Source organism: Pleuronectes platessa, chromosome 12, assembly GCF_947347685.1.
Source record: "Pleuronectes platessa chromosome 12, fPlePla1.1, whole genome shotgun sequence".
In the NCBI taxonomy this organism is placed as follows: domain Eukaryota; kingdom Metazoa; phylum Chordata; class Actinopteri; order Pleuronectiformes; family Pleuronectidae; genus Pleuronectes; species Pleuronectes platessa.
In genome coordinates, this window is record NC_070637.1 from 21143225 (window position 1) to 21162017 (window position 18793).

The 18793-nt window shown below is 45.0% G+C and overlaps 1 protein-coding gene across 1 annotated transcript in view; it reads right to left on the reverse strand.

The window, feature by feature from the left end:
* The window catches only part of lrpprc (leucine-rich pentatricopeptide repeat containing), a 48178-nt gene that overhangs the window by 22888 nt on the left and 6497 nt on the right, over window positions 1-18793 (reverse strand). Inside the window, exons 12-23 of the mRNA XM_053436945.1 lie at window positions 15106-15224; window positions 14930-15020; window positions 13633-13702; window positions 11582-11609; window positions 10997-11054; window positions 10026-10132; window positions 9367-9444; window positions 9094-9165; window positions 8687-8800; window positions 8440-8570; window positions 8070-8155; window positions 3721-3925 (exon numbers count right to left, since the gene is read on the reverse strand). Of these exons, the coding sequence (XP_053292920.1) occupies window positions 3721-3925; window positions 8070-8155; window positions 8440-8570; window positions 8687-8800; window positions 9094-9165; window positions 9367-9444; window positions 10026-10132; window positions 10997-11054; window positions 11582-11609; window positions 13633-13702; window positions 14930-15020; window positions 15106-15224 (1159 nt within the window). The remainder of the gene's footprint in view (window positions 1-3720; window positions 3926-8069; window positions 8156-8439; window positions 8571-8686; window positions 8801-9093; window positions 9166-9366; window positions 9445-10025; window positions 10133-10996; window positions 11055-11581; window positions 11610-13632; window positions 13703-14929; window positions 15021-15105; window positions 15225-18793) is intronic.

The following is an 18793-nucleotide window of genomic DNA, read 5'->3' on the forward strand; positions in this document are numbered from 1 at the left end:
ACATTATTCAGCAGCGCCAGTCAAGAGGCTGTTCAACCGCACAACAGTCGGATTGAGCGACTCAGAGGAGCGACAGAGGGAAAGAGTGCAGACACACGGCGGGAGGCCATTTACTACCAAAATTAGACAAACGCTATTTTTAATTAAACCAATGTGACTCATATTGTGTGTTGCTTTAAACACAGAGTTTTACACGAGACCCATTTCAGCTCATTGTAGCCAAGTCATAGATAGATGGATGTTTCATAACTCCTCCTCCACATTCTATCAGTCCACCTCATTCATTCTTCCATCAAGCTCTTCCACAACTACTTATAATCCCTCCTTCCTGATGAGACATCTTACTAAAACACCCCATCACTCTTGGCAAAAAAAAAGAAAAGGGCCTGGCTTTGCAATTACACCCCCTCCCCCACCCTCCCTCCCTCCCTCCGCCCGCCGATCCACCCCAAAAAAAGAGCTAAGGATGTCGAAAGATGGATAATTTCCCCTAGGTACAATTTAACTGTCACTTTGCGTTGCCATTTACTGCGGCGCGGAGCCCTGTTAATGTCCCCAACTTTGCATGTCAGCCACTTTCCAGCCAATTAATCCCTGAAAAAATAACAAGCGCTTTGCTCGGTGGAAACCTGAAGGATTAGACAAGGAAGCTCATTTTGGCTCATCTCACTCCCCCCGCCCCCCACCCTTTCTCCCACTCCGTCCCCTTCTTTTGTTCGGAGGAGATCGGCAGGCCTGTTATCAAGCCACTGTCCTCGAGCTGGGGGGGCGGAGGACGAGGTCTGTCTGTGTGTCTCAAAACGCAAATGAGAGCGTGATCATGACACCACTAGCCCACTGTTACATGTGCTGAAGAATGGTTCTAGTGTTCACATCAACACCCACACAGTCGCACCTACTCCGTCATTAGGTTTGCCACTCAGGGGCATTCAAACAGGCTGACAACACACTATTCGACACAATTGATGCATTGTTATGTCAGGGCTGAAAATATCTCCGCTATCAGTTGCCTTCAGTAGTTGCAACCACTGAAAATATAAATTTATATCTGCTATCGTTTGCATGGAGCCACTATGTCCACGTGCAGCCTAAAATCTATGACAGTGCTAACTGAACGTGTGGACATGCTCCAGGTATGATCCTGGGATGGAACGTGGGATCAGGTTCGATCGCAAATCCTGATTTTAGGAACGCGGAAAGTATAGTCAACCCCTTTAGCCTCCATCCCAGGAAACAGATAAGGCCTTTTGTTGCTAAATGTTTAATATTCTTTATTATCTTTATGCAAACAGCCTATCTGCCATTTACTGCTTGTCAGGCAGTGTACAGCTAAAATCAGTTCAGCTGAAAAACAAGGGTAAAAAACCCAAAACAATGAGCTAAGAGGGAAGAAGTGAAATATCAATTCTAAATCCTCCGTTTCTGAAAAACCATGATAGTCAACAGTCATTGTTAATATACAAGATACCGATTAGTATCGAGTATAGATTTTAGATAAGGTTGAATAACGGAATAACAGAAAACAAGTTATTTTTTCCTCTAAGCTCTCATCTCTCTCTCCTCCTCCTCTTCTTCCATCGACACTGTCTTATCATACATGTCCTGCCAGTTCTTCATTTAGCTGGACTCATTAGCATTTTCTGACGCTAATCACTTCCATGAGGACGTGGCAATCTCAGCTAGCTAACGCAGTAGCCGCTCAGCACGTACAATGCTGAGCGGAACGGGCGTGAAGGCTAACGGGGCGGCGCGTATGATGGGCTGTCAGCGGCTAATCTGCCAGAGAAGTGTTCATTAAGTCATTAGCGCTGACGCAGCGATGAGACGGGTGCCGGCGGGGATGATGCCTGCTTAGTCCTCTTTTATCATCACGTCCCCTTCCGTCCCTCCTCCCAACTGCCGGTCTGACTGCTGACTGACGGAATGGAGAAGTGGAGACGAACGGATAAAGTTCAAAGAAAAGGAAATGAGGAGGAGAGAGAGAGAGAGAGATAGAGAGGAGGTGGATTCAACTGGAGTTCAAAGGTCAAGGGATGTGGTATTCAAACCTGCTCAGAGCTGAACCACTGTTACAGGTTATATCTGGTTTATATTCTTTTATGCATGTTCACCACAGTCAATTATACAAATTATTATTCAACACAAAGCCTTTTAACATTCAGGTTCTAGGAATCTCTATCGGTGTAAATGTGGCTCTTATACCTCAAGAAACACTCATCTTATCAGCCTCACAGTTGGCAGGTGTATTGTTAAGGGCACAAGGAAGTGTAGTCTTGGATGTGGTGCGAGTCGGACAAATGGTACATTCGATATTCTTAAACTTTGTTGATCAAAACATTGGTGCTTTCATGAAAACAGCTGATTCTCCAGTTCCCGATTCTGTGTACAGGGTCGAGCTTCAGTGAACTTTGGGCGATTAGCTCTTTGTGAAGCTTCAGGGTTCTGAGGAGTGAGGCCTGCAGCTCAATTATTGTATTTTTACAATAATAATCTGTCTTTTGTTGCCCTGATTACAAAAGACAGATTGTGGTAGAATTCTAGCCTGTTTACTTGTGTACATTAGTGTGCGTTCACTGCTGTATCATTTGAAGGAAGTGAAACTGGCACTTGATTTGTGAGCAGGGCGCCGGTACGCTGATGTGTGCGTTTGTGTGTTCGCCTGCTGTTGATGACCCAGAAGTAAATTAGCCTGCTAATCTCACCGAGGCAGTGATTAACGAGTGAACCTGGAAACTGGGTTTGTGCCAGAGCGCAGACGTACAGCAAAACAAATAGCGGCGGGGGAGCACCAGTGAGTGTGAGCATCTGAGCCTGTGTGTGTTCGCACAAGCTTCATTTGTAGAGGTCTACCTCTGCAGCAGCACTTACACTACAGTTACACAGTGTGTATGAAAGCATGTGCAGGGCGTGTGTGTGTGTGTGTGTGTGTGTGTGTGTGTGTGTGTGTGGCACAGGGCCCCAAACGGCGCACTGCGTCTCTGTGTTAAATCCAGCAATTAGTGCTCTGTACATAATTAACATGCTAATGAGTTGATCTACTTAAAAGCTGCTCTGACAAATAAAACATGGGAACGTAAACACACACACACACACAGAATGGATTTGTGGGGTTGGGTAATACTTGTGATCCCATAGCCAGTGTTTTGTAAAACATTTGCATATTTGCATTATGGGAGGAAGCTTTGATGGCCATCTCTCATGCAAACACACACACACACACACACACACACACACACACACACACCTAAGGAGTAAAGTAGTGGGTGTTTCAGGAGATCAAGGGTGGGGGGGGCTCATGGGAGAGGGTGCAGCTGGTGAATCTTCAAACAAAAAAAATGAAAAAACTGGCTCCAGCAATGCCCTCGCACAATATCACACACGCACAAACAGCCAATCTAACACACAAACACACACACATAAATGAACAATTTCCGCATCCTCTCTCTGTCTGAATCGCTGACCCAGAATGTGACCTCAGCTATGATCATAGGGAGGGATGAGTGACTCATTGCGATACAGACATACACACACCTGGCAACCGGGTTTGGCAGATGAAGACGACAATATGACAACAAAAGTGAGCTTGTTCTCTGGTGAGGGGAGAACTTCACACGGTAAAATATACAATGAGAGAATAAATAAATAATAATAAAAAATATCATAACACATTGAATCAGTGAGTATATGATGTAGAAATCAGTGCACGTGTGATTTTAGTACCTCTCCAGATAGGCAGAAATCAGGGGTGAGCAGAGATTGGCGGTGGGCTTGGCCAGACCGAGGGTGAAGATGGTGTCCTGCAGCCGTCGGATGGGGGCGGCACCTTTGGTCACTAAGCTGTTCAACGCGTAGAAGAGCATGCTGACGTTGGCGTCGTTTATCGCCACATCCTTCTCCTTCATCTCCTTCAGGATGTCCACAGCCTCTGAGAGGGCGAAAGAGAAATACAGAACAGGCTTCATCATCGTGAAGAGATGATAACATCAGAAACACTTCTTCCTATAGCTGCTCAACATGTCTGATGCTTTGGTAAGATCACGTTCAATCAATAGCAACACACAAGGGATGGTGGGAGGAATTCAGAGGTAAAGACAAAAGAACAAATGAAAAAGACGGAAAGAGAAGGGGAAAGAGAGATAATGCAGAGAGAAAGCGAGAGGTGGGCAGAGCGTGTGTGAATATGATAAAAAGCCCCTTTAGCTAATTCCATGTGGGGAAAACAAACCCATATTAAAACAGCATTTTGCGCCCAGCGGGGATGCAATTCCAACCCCGTATAATGCCAACTCTGCGCTAATTGCTACTTGCGGTTTTCTAAACGAGACTACAATTACCAGACCCCTACAATGGAGGCCGGCTTTTTGCCGTGGCCATGTGGAAAGCACTTGGGGGGCTAAATTATAGGTATGTGGCAACAGGGGCCCGCAGCAGCCCCGGTGACACCCCGGTAAGCGGGCTGAGGGGTGGATCAGTTTGGTCAAGTCCAGCCAGTAATGGAGGGCTTTTTACTGGGCCACGCGCCCATCTGGCCAACACCGGGGGCTAAATGGTGAAAAGGGAGTGTATGAGTGCGCGTGTGTGTCGGTGTATGTATGCGTGTGTGTAATCGTAAGCTAATTAAGATGCGTTTACTGTCTATTTAGACAGCTCCTAATGGCCTGACAGCGATACAGCCGCTCTCCACCACAGATACTAATCTATACAGCATGACCGAGAGGGAAGGTGGAGATGGAGAGATGCAGAGAAACTGAATACATTAGAATAATGTGTATGAAGTCATTTCGCCAACTGCACCCAATAATGGCACCTCGCCTAAAATTCACTCGAGAAAAATCCTAGATCCTTATGTCGGTGAAAACTGTAGCAAACACAGATAAAAATGCAGAAAAGTATTTCTGCACAACTCGTAAGTAACTGGTAATATAACAAAACCTATAATGAGGGGTGTCATTCTCTACTGGGAACACACATGTACACAGACACACACACTTGGGGGGTGAGGGACGGGGCCACTGGTGAGTGCTTTGGCATCCTAATTTCAGTCTCTCTCTGCCAATTGTTATGGCGATGAGAACCGCTGTCACAGATGGGACAGGGGAAAATAGAGGAGGAAAGGATGGAGTAAGGGTAACTGGCAATGGAGGAGACACAGAATTAGAGGGAGGACAATGACAGGGGAATGGAGCTTGTCAGAGGAAAAGGTTTGGTTTGCTATATAAAGGTTTGACGTGTGGAGAAGGTAGAAACAGGAACTTGGAGAGTGTACATTCAGGAAATCAGTGGCTGCTCCTCTCTCAACCCTCTACTCTGTTGTTATTTAGTCCATCGTTCAACAGAAACAGCCTGAAAACTACAAAATCGAGATTATGAATGTTAATCGAGCACCATATTGGAATTTCAGGCGAAATCCCCAACATTTTGTAGCCATTTCACAATAGGATTGGAGCAAAGAGTGAACTTAAGCTGCTTTCAGACCTGACTTAAAAATCCATGTCTCAATTCAACAACAGGGGCCAATACAGGCGAGGTGTCTCTTAATTGAGCTTCAATTAAGTGTGTATCTGAATGGAGGAGAGACTAAACCTAAATTGGACAATAACAAACGTAACTGTGAACAGCACAAACCAGCTCGACCTAAAATGCAGGATCAAGATTTAACAACTTTCCTTTAAAGAGCTGATCTGATAAAAATGAAAAACTAATTCTCGTGCTCCTAATGGGTCTCTCTTCCTCTCTACCCCCAGCCCCGTCTATCCCCACCTCTCTCCATCACTCTCTGACAGACCCGTTAATCACTGAGACCAGTGGCTTGGAGATGATCTGCCCAAATGGAGCTCGACTAGCTAACGTCCCTCCGTCCACCATCCCCACATTTCCCCCTCCATCTCTCCTTTTATCCGTCCGTTTAGCCAGTATGCATATCCATCAGCTCAGTCGAGCATCGTAGCCAGCAAAGCAAGCCAGACACCCCCCCCCCACACACACTCACACACACACACACCCAGAGAGACGAGGAGGCAGACAGGCCAGGTAAACAAACATCACACAGCCCGATGGTTCATCTAATGTTCAATGACTTGACTGCTAGTGATGTCTCTTTTTCCCAAAAGACACACACACACACACGCGCACACACCTTGACCACCTGAAGCCAGAACAAGTTGTATTTACCAAAGTGGGAGGATGGACAGAGGGAGGCAGAGAGGCAAGGGTAGGTCACTGATAGAGGAGAGTAGTATTTAAAATAATGGAGTGAGAGAAGTAAAGGTAGGGAGGTAAAGTCCTGAAGTCCATGTTGATACTATGGCAGGCTCACTGGGTGACAGGATGCACTTGATATACAAATGTGACGTAATAATATTGTCTATAGAGCCTTTATAGAAATATCTAGTTCATTCAGTTGTGCCAAATGTAAACATGGCGTTCCGGAGATGCCACATTCACCAGACTGGGTGGACCCATAATTAGTTGTTAAGAAGGTGAGAGAGTCATTATAAAAGAAAAGTTATAGACCAAAAAGGTGGAAGAAAGGTAACTTCAGGATAAATTCACAAGGAGGAAATGAAGTAAAGTTGCCCGGCGAGGTGGGAGGAGATGCTTCGAAAACAACAAAGCCATTAGGAGAGGGCGAGAAATCAGGCAAGATGCCAGGAAACATGATCTTCAGCTGGGCCTGGTGTGTGCTGGGAGCCGGGGCGGACCAGCGTCTGGGTGGGGACAGGCTAACATCAAGGTTAGCCATGTGTGCTAATGTGGCTGACAAGCGTCCCTTCCATATGCACACTCTGGCTAATGGCAAATGCGTTAGGCCTACACACACAGCCATACACACACACACACACAGATGGACACACCACCAAATGCCTTTTGCTTGAATTCACATGCAAATTTGCACGTCGCTGCATGTGTGTGTACGTGTGTGTGTTTGTGTGTGTGTGTGAAATGCTCAAGCACTTCGGGAGACATGATCTGCCATTAGCATCAAGGCGGATTTCAATAATTCTGGAAAAATACACAGAGTCCTGTAATTTTCCCCCCTCTCTCATATCTCCCTGACGCCAATGTGTGCAAGGGGTGGGGCCCGCGGGGGGGGGGGGTGGGGGTTGAGAGAATGACACACTCGTTGACAGATCGGGGGGGGAGAGAGAGAGGGTCAGGTAGAGAGACGGAGGGAGCGAAGGAAGGGGAGGAGAGGAGAGGCGAGGACAGACAAGGGAAACATTTTGCCTGTCATTGTGTGCAAAAAGCAGCGTCGCAAATCTGATAGTAATTGGGTCTTCGATGGGCTGAAGGAAACCCACCGTAGCATTCAGGAAATGGCTCGCTAATGTGGTTTGAGGGAGGGAGAGAGATTGTGACAGAGTTGGCCACACACACACACACAAACTTTTTAAGTTCAAGCCTGATCTCTGACTTACTGAGGGAAAAGTTGTGAGGAGTTACGCACAAGTGGGATAAGTCAATTCAACAAATAGAGGATATTAAGAATCATTTGAATAAGTAAGTTGCTTTCAATCCTTTAAGCAAAATCTTAGTTCTTGGACAGTTGATTTGGACCAGACATGAAAATTGAAGAAGTTACTTATTTTCTTTACTTTACCAGATAATCTTAAGATATAAAGATGAATCTATCTAGTATCTAATAACTCCAGAAATCTGTCTCTCTGTGTGATGCATATATTATTGACTTCACTCTTGCCATGTTTATTGTTAAGAGGCCAAGGAAGTGCAGTGTCGAATATGGTGCAATTCGGAAATCTGATTAAACAGTCGACCAGTGCTCTGCAGCAGAGCGACTGGGAGAACTCCAGTTCCAGTTACAATCTAGTTCAAGGTTCTACGTACTGAGATGTGCTTCATCAAACTTTGAATAAACAGCTCTGAGTTCAGCTGCAGGTCTTTAATTTACATTGCAGCTCAACTACTGGAGGTCACTTTTACAGTTTCAGAAAGAAAACTGCAACCAGCGTCACCACAGGCCGAGCAAACAGCCTGATACCCACAGCCAGGTTTGACACTGCACTAGTAATAAACAAATATGAACTTGCTGCAGCCTGACAGTAACTTACCCTCCACTCTGTCCACCTTGGAGAGCAGCTTGACCAGTGCAATGTATTTACCAGCATCCAGCGATATGGATGAGTCCTTACGACTCCTGAAGACAGAGAGAGAGAGACAGAGAGAGAGAGAGAGCGAGAGCGAGGGAGACGGAGGGTGACAGAGATTAGATTAATGTATTCCACTTACAGTAATGCAGCTCATCTATTGTACATTCTCCTGTTGGTTTCCTGTTTTATAGCGAGTTAACAGAAGGTCTGGTCACTGCATTAATGTCTCCCCTAATACCACTCAAGTTAAACTTTAATGTCCCGCTAGTGGGCCCGGTGTCACCGTGTGGGTGCAAAGAGTTTTCATGTGCGTGTTTCCTGCTCCACTCACAGTTCCATCTTTAGGTTGAGCGCCTCCTCCACATTTTCGTGGCGGCAGCACAGGTTGATGAGGGTGGCGTAGCTGCCGGCCGTCAGCTCCTCCTCGTGCTGCTGCTTCAGCTCGAGGGCGCGCTGCAGGTTCTGATCAGACAACAGAGCGGGCACATTGCATTGGTCAACGAGAGGAAGGAGAAACCACTCGTTTGAAGAGGGAAGAGGAGATTTTTGTGAGACGGAGCGATCCAAACAAGTCCTACCTCCTCGGCACAGAGAGCTTGGATGGTCTGTTTGAGAATGAGGCCCAACGGTTGGTTCTGTGCTTTCAGTTCAGCTAATTTAGCCTCAAGCGCCACAACCTTACCCTCGATTCCCTGAAGGAGACAGAGAGGTGGACATGGTCAAACACATTCTATCGATTATCATTAAATGGTATATAGGGCTTTTCTAGTCTTGATTAACACTTTGAGAACTTCACACTACAGTTTTTCCATTCCCACATTCATACAGTGCATCTGAGTGCAGCTCCATCACACATCAAAACACACACGATGACCAGCTTTACCTCTTAAACCACAGCCGCCCCTAAATAACAACCCAAGCCCAAGCAAAACATAGTGTCTGAACATCAGAAGTAAATATCTTTTATTTGACCTGTGCTACTTACAGTAAAACGGGGAGAAGCTGACGCAGAGCCACTGGACGCTCTGTCTCTGGGGTCCACCAGAGCGATCACATCCTAAAACACACACACGAACACACACATACATACAGAAAGCATAAGCATGAGGAATACACCCTCAGTCTGTCATATTAAAGCTTTGGCTGTTGAGTTTGGCTAATTATTTTCTCCAGTGGCTGATCTTAAAGCTGTTCTACGAAACATTTGGACTATAAATGATTTGGGGGGGGGGGGGGGGGGGGGGATCGAGCTCTGTACCTTGACGAGCTCTGGGACATGATGGGACTCCAGCAGGTTCCTGATACCTTTGAAGATGTTCAGTGAAATCTTTATATTCTGCACAGAAGAGACAAGAGGAAGAAAATCAGCATCGTGAAAAAGCAACGATCATCGATCAGAACAGCTGGAGCTCAACTGGTCGAACTTTGTGTTTTGAGGTCAACAGTATTGAAATCTGAATCAAGGAAATTCTAATGTAGTTTCATAAGGGACTGTTCTGGTTTGAAGGTTCCACACCGGAGCAGGCAACTGGTTCACTGAACTCCAAATGGCCAGTTAAGACGTGACCTTTAACCAAAGAGTGTAAAACACGATTTAATCTGTGTTTGTTTGTGTGTGTGTGTGTGTGTGTGTGTGTGTGTGTGTGTGTGTGTGTGTGTGTGTGTGTGTGTGTGTGTGTGTGTGTGTGTGTGTGTGTGTGTGTGTGTGTGTGTGTGTGTGTGTGTGTTGTGAATAATCCACGTCTGATTACAAACTGCAAATCGTCTCAGATCAGCATGTGTAAGCTCCTTTAACGTGGGAAGGTTATGAATGGACTGGATATAAATTTTGTGTGCGAGTGGTGTATCGTTTGTGTGTGTGTGTGTGACAGTTGTCAGTCACCTTTTCAGTGTGTGTGTCTGTTTGTGTGTTTGTACCTGAGCCTGAAGCTGATTTAAATATTTCCGCAGTTTGTCTTCCTGTGCCTGCAGCTCCTCCTCTGTCCTGGTGTCGAACAGATTGTACAGGAAGTAGGATGCCCCTTCTGGATGGGACAAAAACACACACAGAGAGAAAAAGAGTAGAGAGAGAGAGAGGTAGAGTGAGTGAGGAGTTGTCTTGGGAATATATTTAATTTGCCACTGTGTCAGTCACTGGATCCATTTGTGCATTTATACTATTTTCCTGTAACCTCTGCAGAGTGTGTGCTTGTGTCTCTTTTTTGCTGACAGAGGCTGCTTTCGGCTGGAGTGTGAGTGAATGTGCGACGGCTGGTAGTGACAGGCTCCCCTTACTTCAACTCCCGCACACAAACACACACACAGACAATCGCAGATGTCATCTAAAAGGATGTGACATGGATAACAGTCTCCATCGCTCCCACCAGCACACACCAGTTTCAGCAGTGGGGACTTTTTGTGACGCGCATACAGACACAGAGTGACATTAACACTCCACACACACTCACTGGCAGATCAGAGATGCTGTCCTGCACAGACACACACACACACACAAATACACTTTAACCAGTCAGCGCTGTGTCAGCAGCCAGGCTCGCTTTCCTCAGACGGAGAGAGCACAGGTCTTTCACTTCCACACACCGACACACACCTCAACATAAACACACACGGGCTTCATGACGAGGAGCGACCCGGTCAGCAGTATGCTGCTAATGAGACTGAACATAAACACACACACACAAACACACACACAAACAGGACTGCCCTGTCATCTGAATTATAGCAGAAAGGTGTCTTGCAGACTGCACTCTCTGCAGTCTGCAAGTTTGAATACCGATATGTGACTGATAGATACACAAAAACACACCTTCTCTTTATCACACCCATACAAACACACACTTCTTGCATATTAGAAAACTGACAGATATGATGTGTCTGGTTTTGCTTACCAGCAGGCTTGGTGCCTTCCTTGCTGAAGCGCTTGTCTTTGAATAACAGCTCTGTGATCTGGAAAGAAGACAAACAATTTAACACGCAAAGACACACAGACACACACAGTACTTAAAAGGACTTTCCCACTGTATTCTGTAGTGGGTTTAGGACAGAATAACATCCAAGACAGGGCTATGAGAAATGTTTTATGAGAAATGTGTTATTTTCTATTAACTGTGTTTTACAAATTTCTTTCTTTAAATAATTAAAACTACATTTAGCAGAACCCGGGTTGAGGAAAAAACTGTTCATATTGAATCCAGATGAATATCCGCCCACATCATATCTTTATTTAAACGCTCACTCTGCCATAAGGAGATTTAGATAAAAAGCAGCAGATGGTAATTGTCACACATTGTTTATTCTCACTAAATGAAACTCAGTGCGCAGCAGATGGTGTTAGTTTATCTTGGCTATTTTTGCTTCAAGGAATAAGCAATCATATAAAAAAACAATGTATTCAAGTATAGTCTGTTACAATTTCACAAAGAAAAATCCTGTATCTTTTAGTAGTGGTGTACGATTGCTTCACAAAGACCTACCTTCGCCATGCTCTCCACATCATCAGACCTGCAGGGGGCAGTAGAGGACAAGACATGAGCACCCAGTGGACTCGCCTCAACAGCAGGTCAACAACAACAACACTGGAACATGTCAGCATTAATGTGCAATCTGCTCATAAGCGTTATGCTTCTAGGCAGCACATCATAGAGCAGGGTTTACACTTCTGACAGCTAAGCTATAGAAACGCGTCCACCACACACTTCCAGAACAGATTAACTCTTCTCATTCATGCTTTTCTCTATTTGTTATACCAATAAAATTAGAAACCTCTCAAACATATTTACTATACCATACTTTAAGTGTCAATTGCTTGTATTGTAATTTTAATGTCTGAATAAAAGCAACAGGCATTCTTCAGATGTTAATATTTTTTTGTGTGCATTTTCTATGATACAATATACTATATACATTTTTAAATACAACAAAAATATTTGTGATAAATAATTTCAGATATCATTTTCTGACGGCAAGTAATAATTCATAATACATCATCATATATACATGACGTAGCTACTGCACTAACAGGGTAGTACAATAATATACAGCAAGTATACGCATCAGATTTCTCAGTTTGACACCCTCGATCCCACAGTACAAGAGACAAGTGGGATGGCTTCACAAAAGACACACACGCACACACACACGCACACACACACACGCACGCACACATTGAGGCTAAATGATGACAGTGTGTGACATTTCTGGCGTTGTCAGCGAGTTGGCGGAGACGAGGAGAGAGGGGGAGATGAAAGGAAAAGGGAGAAGAAGAAGAAGAGGTCTTTAATGATTAAATTATCCCCTGACCTTGTCTTTGACAGGGGCAGGTCCCGCATTGCAATGACACGGCAATCTCTCTCTTTAACACACACGCGCATACACACACACACACAGCTCCCAAGTGACAAGACCAATTATGACCCTGTCAGGCAACCTAACAGTCAGAGGAGTGTGTGTGTTAATGCAATGAGTGCAAAGCTTATGGAGGAAGTGGAAAAGCAAATAATGAATATACTGAAATAAACCAAACTCGACAAAAGAAGATGGATCTGCCAATTTCTGCACAAACAAACTGGAAAAATCTACATTTGTGTTTTTTGTTGTTATTTGTGTTAAACCATCTTTTGCTGTTACAACAATCTTTCCTTTGAAATATAAACGATGTACAGCAGATTTCTAATCTTAAGAGAACTTTATTCTCCATTTTTTTTTTTAACTATAAAACTATGTCCCAGGACACGAACATTCTTACAAGTTTTATTTATTTAATAAGAAAAAAAGGACAGGATAAATTCTTAAAAAACATCCCATTCGGTTTTTTCCATCTGTTATGTTGGTTCAACTTTTAACATCCACAGCTACGATATGGAATTCATGGACCGACTGAAAAGTTCAAGGTTTAAACTAAACAGAGCATGTTTTTTGTTTTCAAGTGGAAGAAATGCCTCGATCCCTGCAGACGGGTCAGCACTTTTCTCTTTGACTCACCTCCAGCTTCGCTCAGGGACCACAATGTTTTTGTGTGGACGTGTGGTGTTAAACTGTAAATATTCATAAACACCCATTTCAACAAAAGCCCACAGGTCCGACCGTGGTCCTAAGGCAAACTCTGTGTGAGTATGTGTTTGTGTGTGTGTGTGTGTGTGTGTGTGTTCTGGGTATAAGGGGCAGTGGTGGGCATCTGCTAATTTACATATCTCCCACGGTGCTTTGGGGCGAGAGCTAAGGGATGTAGGCCTCCATATGCATGAGGCACCCGTGTGTGTGTGTTTGTGTGTGTAAGTCTGCCAGTGTGTGTAAGTCTGCCAGTGTGTGTGATGCAGTGTTTTCCCCACAGCTGCCCATACACATCCACACTGTAGATGGTGTGATATGCTGCACATGTCATATTCATAGCATATGCCGCGGTGACCTCCAATAGTGCTACAGGCCTCCCTGAAAACGCCAGTGAGGAGCTATGAGGCAAAATATGGAGAAATATGGAATATCAAATGATGGAGAACACGAGCAGACTACGGGCTAATTGACTCACTTTCTGAAGCCCAGGATGAGGCTGTTGCGGAAACTGTTGTGGTCCAACGGGGGGAAGGAGGGATCCGACACTGAAATGAAGACGGAGAGAAAAACGATTACAGGCAAAGAAAGAGAAAAGACTGAAACAACTTGCCTTCCTGTGGCCTGAGCAATGTGGTTTATGATGGGATTATATGCAGTTTTTCCCATTAACCACAGACTGGGACGGCCTGTCATATTTACCATGTGGTCATCCTATTGCCCATAAAGTTGTTACCATCCACAGAGACAGTGAGTGAATTCCCTGGCAAACGCTGATACGTGTTGTATGCAACGTTGAGCTGGAATGATTTTACTTCTATCTAGCGAATTTTTTGCAACAACCAGCATCACACTATATTGACACAATCAATTTCTGGGTACTTTTCCAGTATGATATTAGGCATCTATTTTTGGCTACTTTATAATTTAACCAAAAAAATTCTTGCTCAAAAAAGTAGTTTCTGATTCACTTTTTCAAATGTTGTGTTTCAAGTCAGGATTCAAGCCGGTCCCTGAAATGCCAGTTTCAACAGCAAAAGCCAAGAATATAAAGTTCATAAGATTTCCAGGGCTGCACACAATTTTCATTATTGATAATTCTACAAATTCTTATATATATATATCTCGTATGGTGGGCCCTGGCCAGAAACTAATTGTGAAAGAATTCCAGTTCTAGTGTCCAAGGACGCGACTTTAAATTACTTATTCGAGAAAAAGTCTGAAAAGCCAAACGTGTTCAATTTAAAATGATTTATAACCGAAGCGAAGCTGTGAATTCTTTCAATTTATAAAGCTGAAAGCAGCGAAGGTCTGGAATTTCCTTGCTTGATAAACATTTCGAAGGAAGCTTTCTGTGTTTCTAGTGATACTGTATAGCAAGGAGAAGAAATCCATAAGGGACACTGAAATACATAAAGACGAAGGAGACCAATGTATGTGGAAACCAAAGCTGGATGTTTGAGACTAAAACGAGATGAAAGACAGAAAACAAGAAGAATCATCCATTATTAAAGATACTTCTTGATCCCATCCCTCTGCCGGTTCAGGCACCTCTCGTTTCTCGCTCTTTACATATTCACACAGACCAATCTCTTAAAAGGCCTGATGAGCACAGACGGGTGAGAGGGGAAATGAAGAAAAGCTGAAAATTCTTCTGTGTGTGTTGACGCTGGCCCAATTAGCCCGCAGGCATAGCAGCGATTTTTATAATGATGGGAGCTTGAGATGCAGTGGTGTGTGTGTGTGCGTGTGTGTGTGTGTGTGTGTGTGCTTACATTGGGTGTAGAGTTTTGCCAAGTCGCTCACTGCCAAGGAGCGGACCTCTAAAGACAAGAAGTTGTCAGAGTCCAGAGAGATGCCAGCTTCCTAAATGTAATAAAACAAAAAAATCACTGTAATGATAAATAAATACATTTAAAAAAAACAATCTGATTACATTCAAACACGTTACCGTGATGGCCTGTCGCGCGGCCTCTGTGCTGGGGAAGGCAGGGAGGATGTAGATGGACATGGTCTCAGAGTCCGGGGTCACGCCGAGTTCCTGCATCCCCTTCAGCACCTCCATTACACCTGCAACACACACACAAAGTCATTAATATCATCTTTCAGGGTCTCTGCACGTTTCATAAAGTTACATTTAGGACTTTAAGAAACAAATTAATTAAGTTAAGGACCTACGACACACATGAGGGAATATCAAGAGTCCCAGAACTACTTGCAGCTCCTTTTTTATGACTTTAATTGAATCATAGAAAATAACATTGGTTTTCTCTGACTTATCAAATAAATGTTTGGTCCTGCAAATAAGAATATTTTTGACAATTGGATAAACAGTCGAGTATAAGATTAGTTTCCTACAGTTTATAAAAACAGACCTTGATGTTTTGGCAGCACTTTGCTCCATTCACTTTTATGCACAGGCCTGGAGCCGTGAACCCACGGCTAAAATATGGCTCTAAGAAATGAGCTGGCACATACTTTCTGTCACTCCTTCAGTTCACACACACACACACACACAAAATGCTAATGGACACCCCTCTCTCTACCTTGGACTGCTGGATACTTGCACATAAACACGCACTCGGCCTGAAGTGGACTCTTGCCCCACCACCCTGCACTCTAGCAGAGCCCCGAGGTCCTGCCCCAGGGAAGGGGGGCCAAAACAGCCACATGCATATGGAACAGTCGCTTACACACACTCAAAATGCCCTCAAGTGTGTGTGTGTGTATATATTTGGGAGTGTGGGCACTGCAGCACTTTGCATATGTCTGGGAGCTTGCCCACAAAGGACATGGGCCTAAATGAGCACATGCACCCATCCGTGGACGTGCGCTCATTCTTACCGTGTGTTGCTATGCGGGTTTAGGACCAAAATATCATTACATCTCGATGTTATATAAGACTGCATCCAAGGTACCAATACACCTTGCTCCCATGTGGACTTCAGTAAACTCCCATAAAGTGCCTCCTTGAGTTCACACACCACCAGGAGCTGTGTGTGTATTTGCTTTCCATGCAGGTTCTGAAACACACGTGCACGCACACATATCTACAGCTCTGTGTTTCTGCGTCCTCCTGGGACGTATGTGTTCACCTGGCAGTCTCTCTCTTCTGCTGAATAAAAGATGAGGCCGAGGCTTTTATATGCCATTAAAACTTGCGGCTGAGGGGGGGGGGGGGGGGGTGCATTATGCCAGGTAGGGCTACCTGAACCACTTCATCCATATCACTCTATCATCTGGCCCTCTCACTATCCATCTTCCCTGCTTTCAAGAAAAAGTCAACAGGCGATCTTCCTCGTTCTTCTCAATGGAGGACCCATCCGGTGTGCGGTCCATTCTAACCCCTAATCGCTTTCATCCTGGCCTGTTTTTATGAAAGAAGAGAGGGAGCACCTGCTTTCCTCCTGAATAATCCATAATCAATTTCACGGTGAGTCAGACAGACAGAAAACAAGTGAATGGAGAGCTGGACGTATAAATGCATACGCCTGCGCTTTCCGGCCCGCAGCACGTCAGCGTTCCTGATAATCAGCACTTTTCTGTTGTCCAACAAGCATGTTTGTGTGTTGTTATTTTTGTGCAAGTCAAGTCTGCGAGCAAGAGCTTTTAACCCTTTCAACCCCAGAGTGCTTTGCTCAGTTGTCTACTCCCTTTATTTACAGGCCTGTGGCAAACGTTGCTACATGACTTGGGTAAGCAGTTATAAATCGGGCGTCTGAGAAAGGCCATCTGTGCGCCTGTGAGTGGTAGTGTGATTACATCGGCCACTTTCATGTATGTGTGGTCCACTCCTTAATGCAGATCAGCCTGACCCATACTGCTTCCTGACGAATAAACAAACAGGGAAAAGGGGAAAAAAGGTTCCTGGATCCAATCATTTATACCAATCAACCGCTAAATGAATAGGATTCCCCCTTCATGGGTCACTCCCGACCCCTCCACAATATTTCATAGAAATCAGTTAAGTAACTTCTTCATAATCCTGTTGACAGACAAAGAAACGCAGATGAAAACAAAACCTTTTTGGCAGAGGTTAATATTATATAGTGTCATTTGCACACTTCTCAATCTGAGCCCTTCTCTCCATATTCGTTTCATGCCAGCAACCCTTACTTTTTTTACTTCCCCCTGTCTGATCAATTTAAATAAAGATTGGGCACAGAGGAGAACTGAGAAGAGTGGAGGCCTCTCCAGGTTGGTCAGCATAAAGTCTGACATACCATCCGGGCAAGAAAGTATCAAAGCAGTGAGTTAAGCATGGCACTGGTCACAAGATATCATCATCAGACTCATGTCTTCAGGTTAACTGTCACACACGAGAAGTGAGGACGGGGGAAAGAGAGGAAAAGAGGAGTGGAGCGAGCCGGCCGCTGTCATCTCCCCCCCCGTCCTTGGACATGAGTACCTGTCACTTCTCCTTCTCTTTCTCCCCCGACACATTCCTTCTCTCCATCGCTCCGTGTTGCCGACTCTCTAAAGGTAGAGTTTGTCGGCTGAGAGGCGATGACGAGTTGTTTTATGAAAACAGAAGCGAGGGAAAGAAAATGTCCATTTTATGGGGCGAGAAATGCTGTGATGTCTTCCACACTCTTTTGGTTGTTCCTTTTTCATCTTGGCAAATCTAAATTAGCATCACGTGCGACATGAGGAACTCGGCAACAACTGAGGTGCTCTCTCACCTCGACAACTTGAAAAACTGCCACGTTCACCCCGGTGTCAAGTTCCCATCACTGCCGATCGCAGCCAATTAAAATCCGCGTCTACCACAGAGTCGTTTGACACGGGAGTGAATGCCGATTGTACCCCTTACCATTGCAGACAAAAGCCAGATATGAGTGGGTTCTCGGACCAGTGAAAAAGAGGCTTTAGACGGAGAGGGATGCATTAAAGGAAAAGGTGAAACGGATCAAATGAAATAAATATGGTGAGGAGCAAAGAAGGAAAGCAGAGTCGACAAGGAGGCCTTTACATCTCTCATCACCTAACACACACGAGCCGGAAAACACTCCCTTCCTATGAGAGTCTTCCTTCCCTTTCTTTCTTGCACGGCCATGTCAGAAGGGATAAGAACGTGTTACATCGCGAGAACTGACAAGCGGTGACTAGCTGGCGGCAGGTGGGAAGTTTGGCCCAGCATATGCTTCTGCTAAACCCGCCAAATCCACACCTCATCAAAATGCAAGGGGAGTTTTTTTTTTTCATCCCTCCCTCCCCCCTCCCCAATACCTCTCCTCCAATTCCAAGGCTCTGGCCTCTCTGCCCGCTAGTGACACCTGTGGACAAAAAGTGACACGGCGCTTAATATTTCATGGGCCGTGCACAGTGGGGCGCGTAATCCAAAGTGAATTCCCTCAGAGCGCTTGCATTTACATGAAATCAAGTCACTCTGCATCAGTCACATCACCTGCACTGCCCCCGACCCCCCCCCCCCCCCCCCCCCCCGCACACAATATACACACCCCCCCACACACACCTCCAGCAGCCAATGAGTATAGAAAGCAGGAAGGAGAAGGAGAAAAAGAGGCTGCATCATTCATGAGGGTTAAGGCTAACACCATCGGAAGCGAAGCGAGTGGGTAAACGAAAGAGAAGTTTCTCCACTTTCCTTCCTTCCGTTCTTCCCCCCCCCCCACACT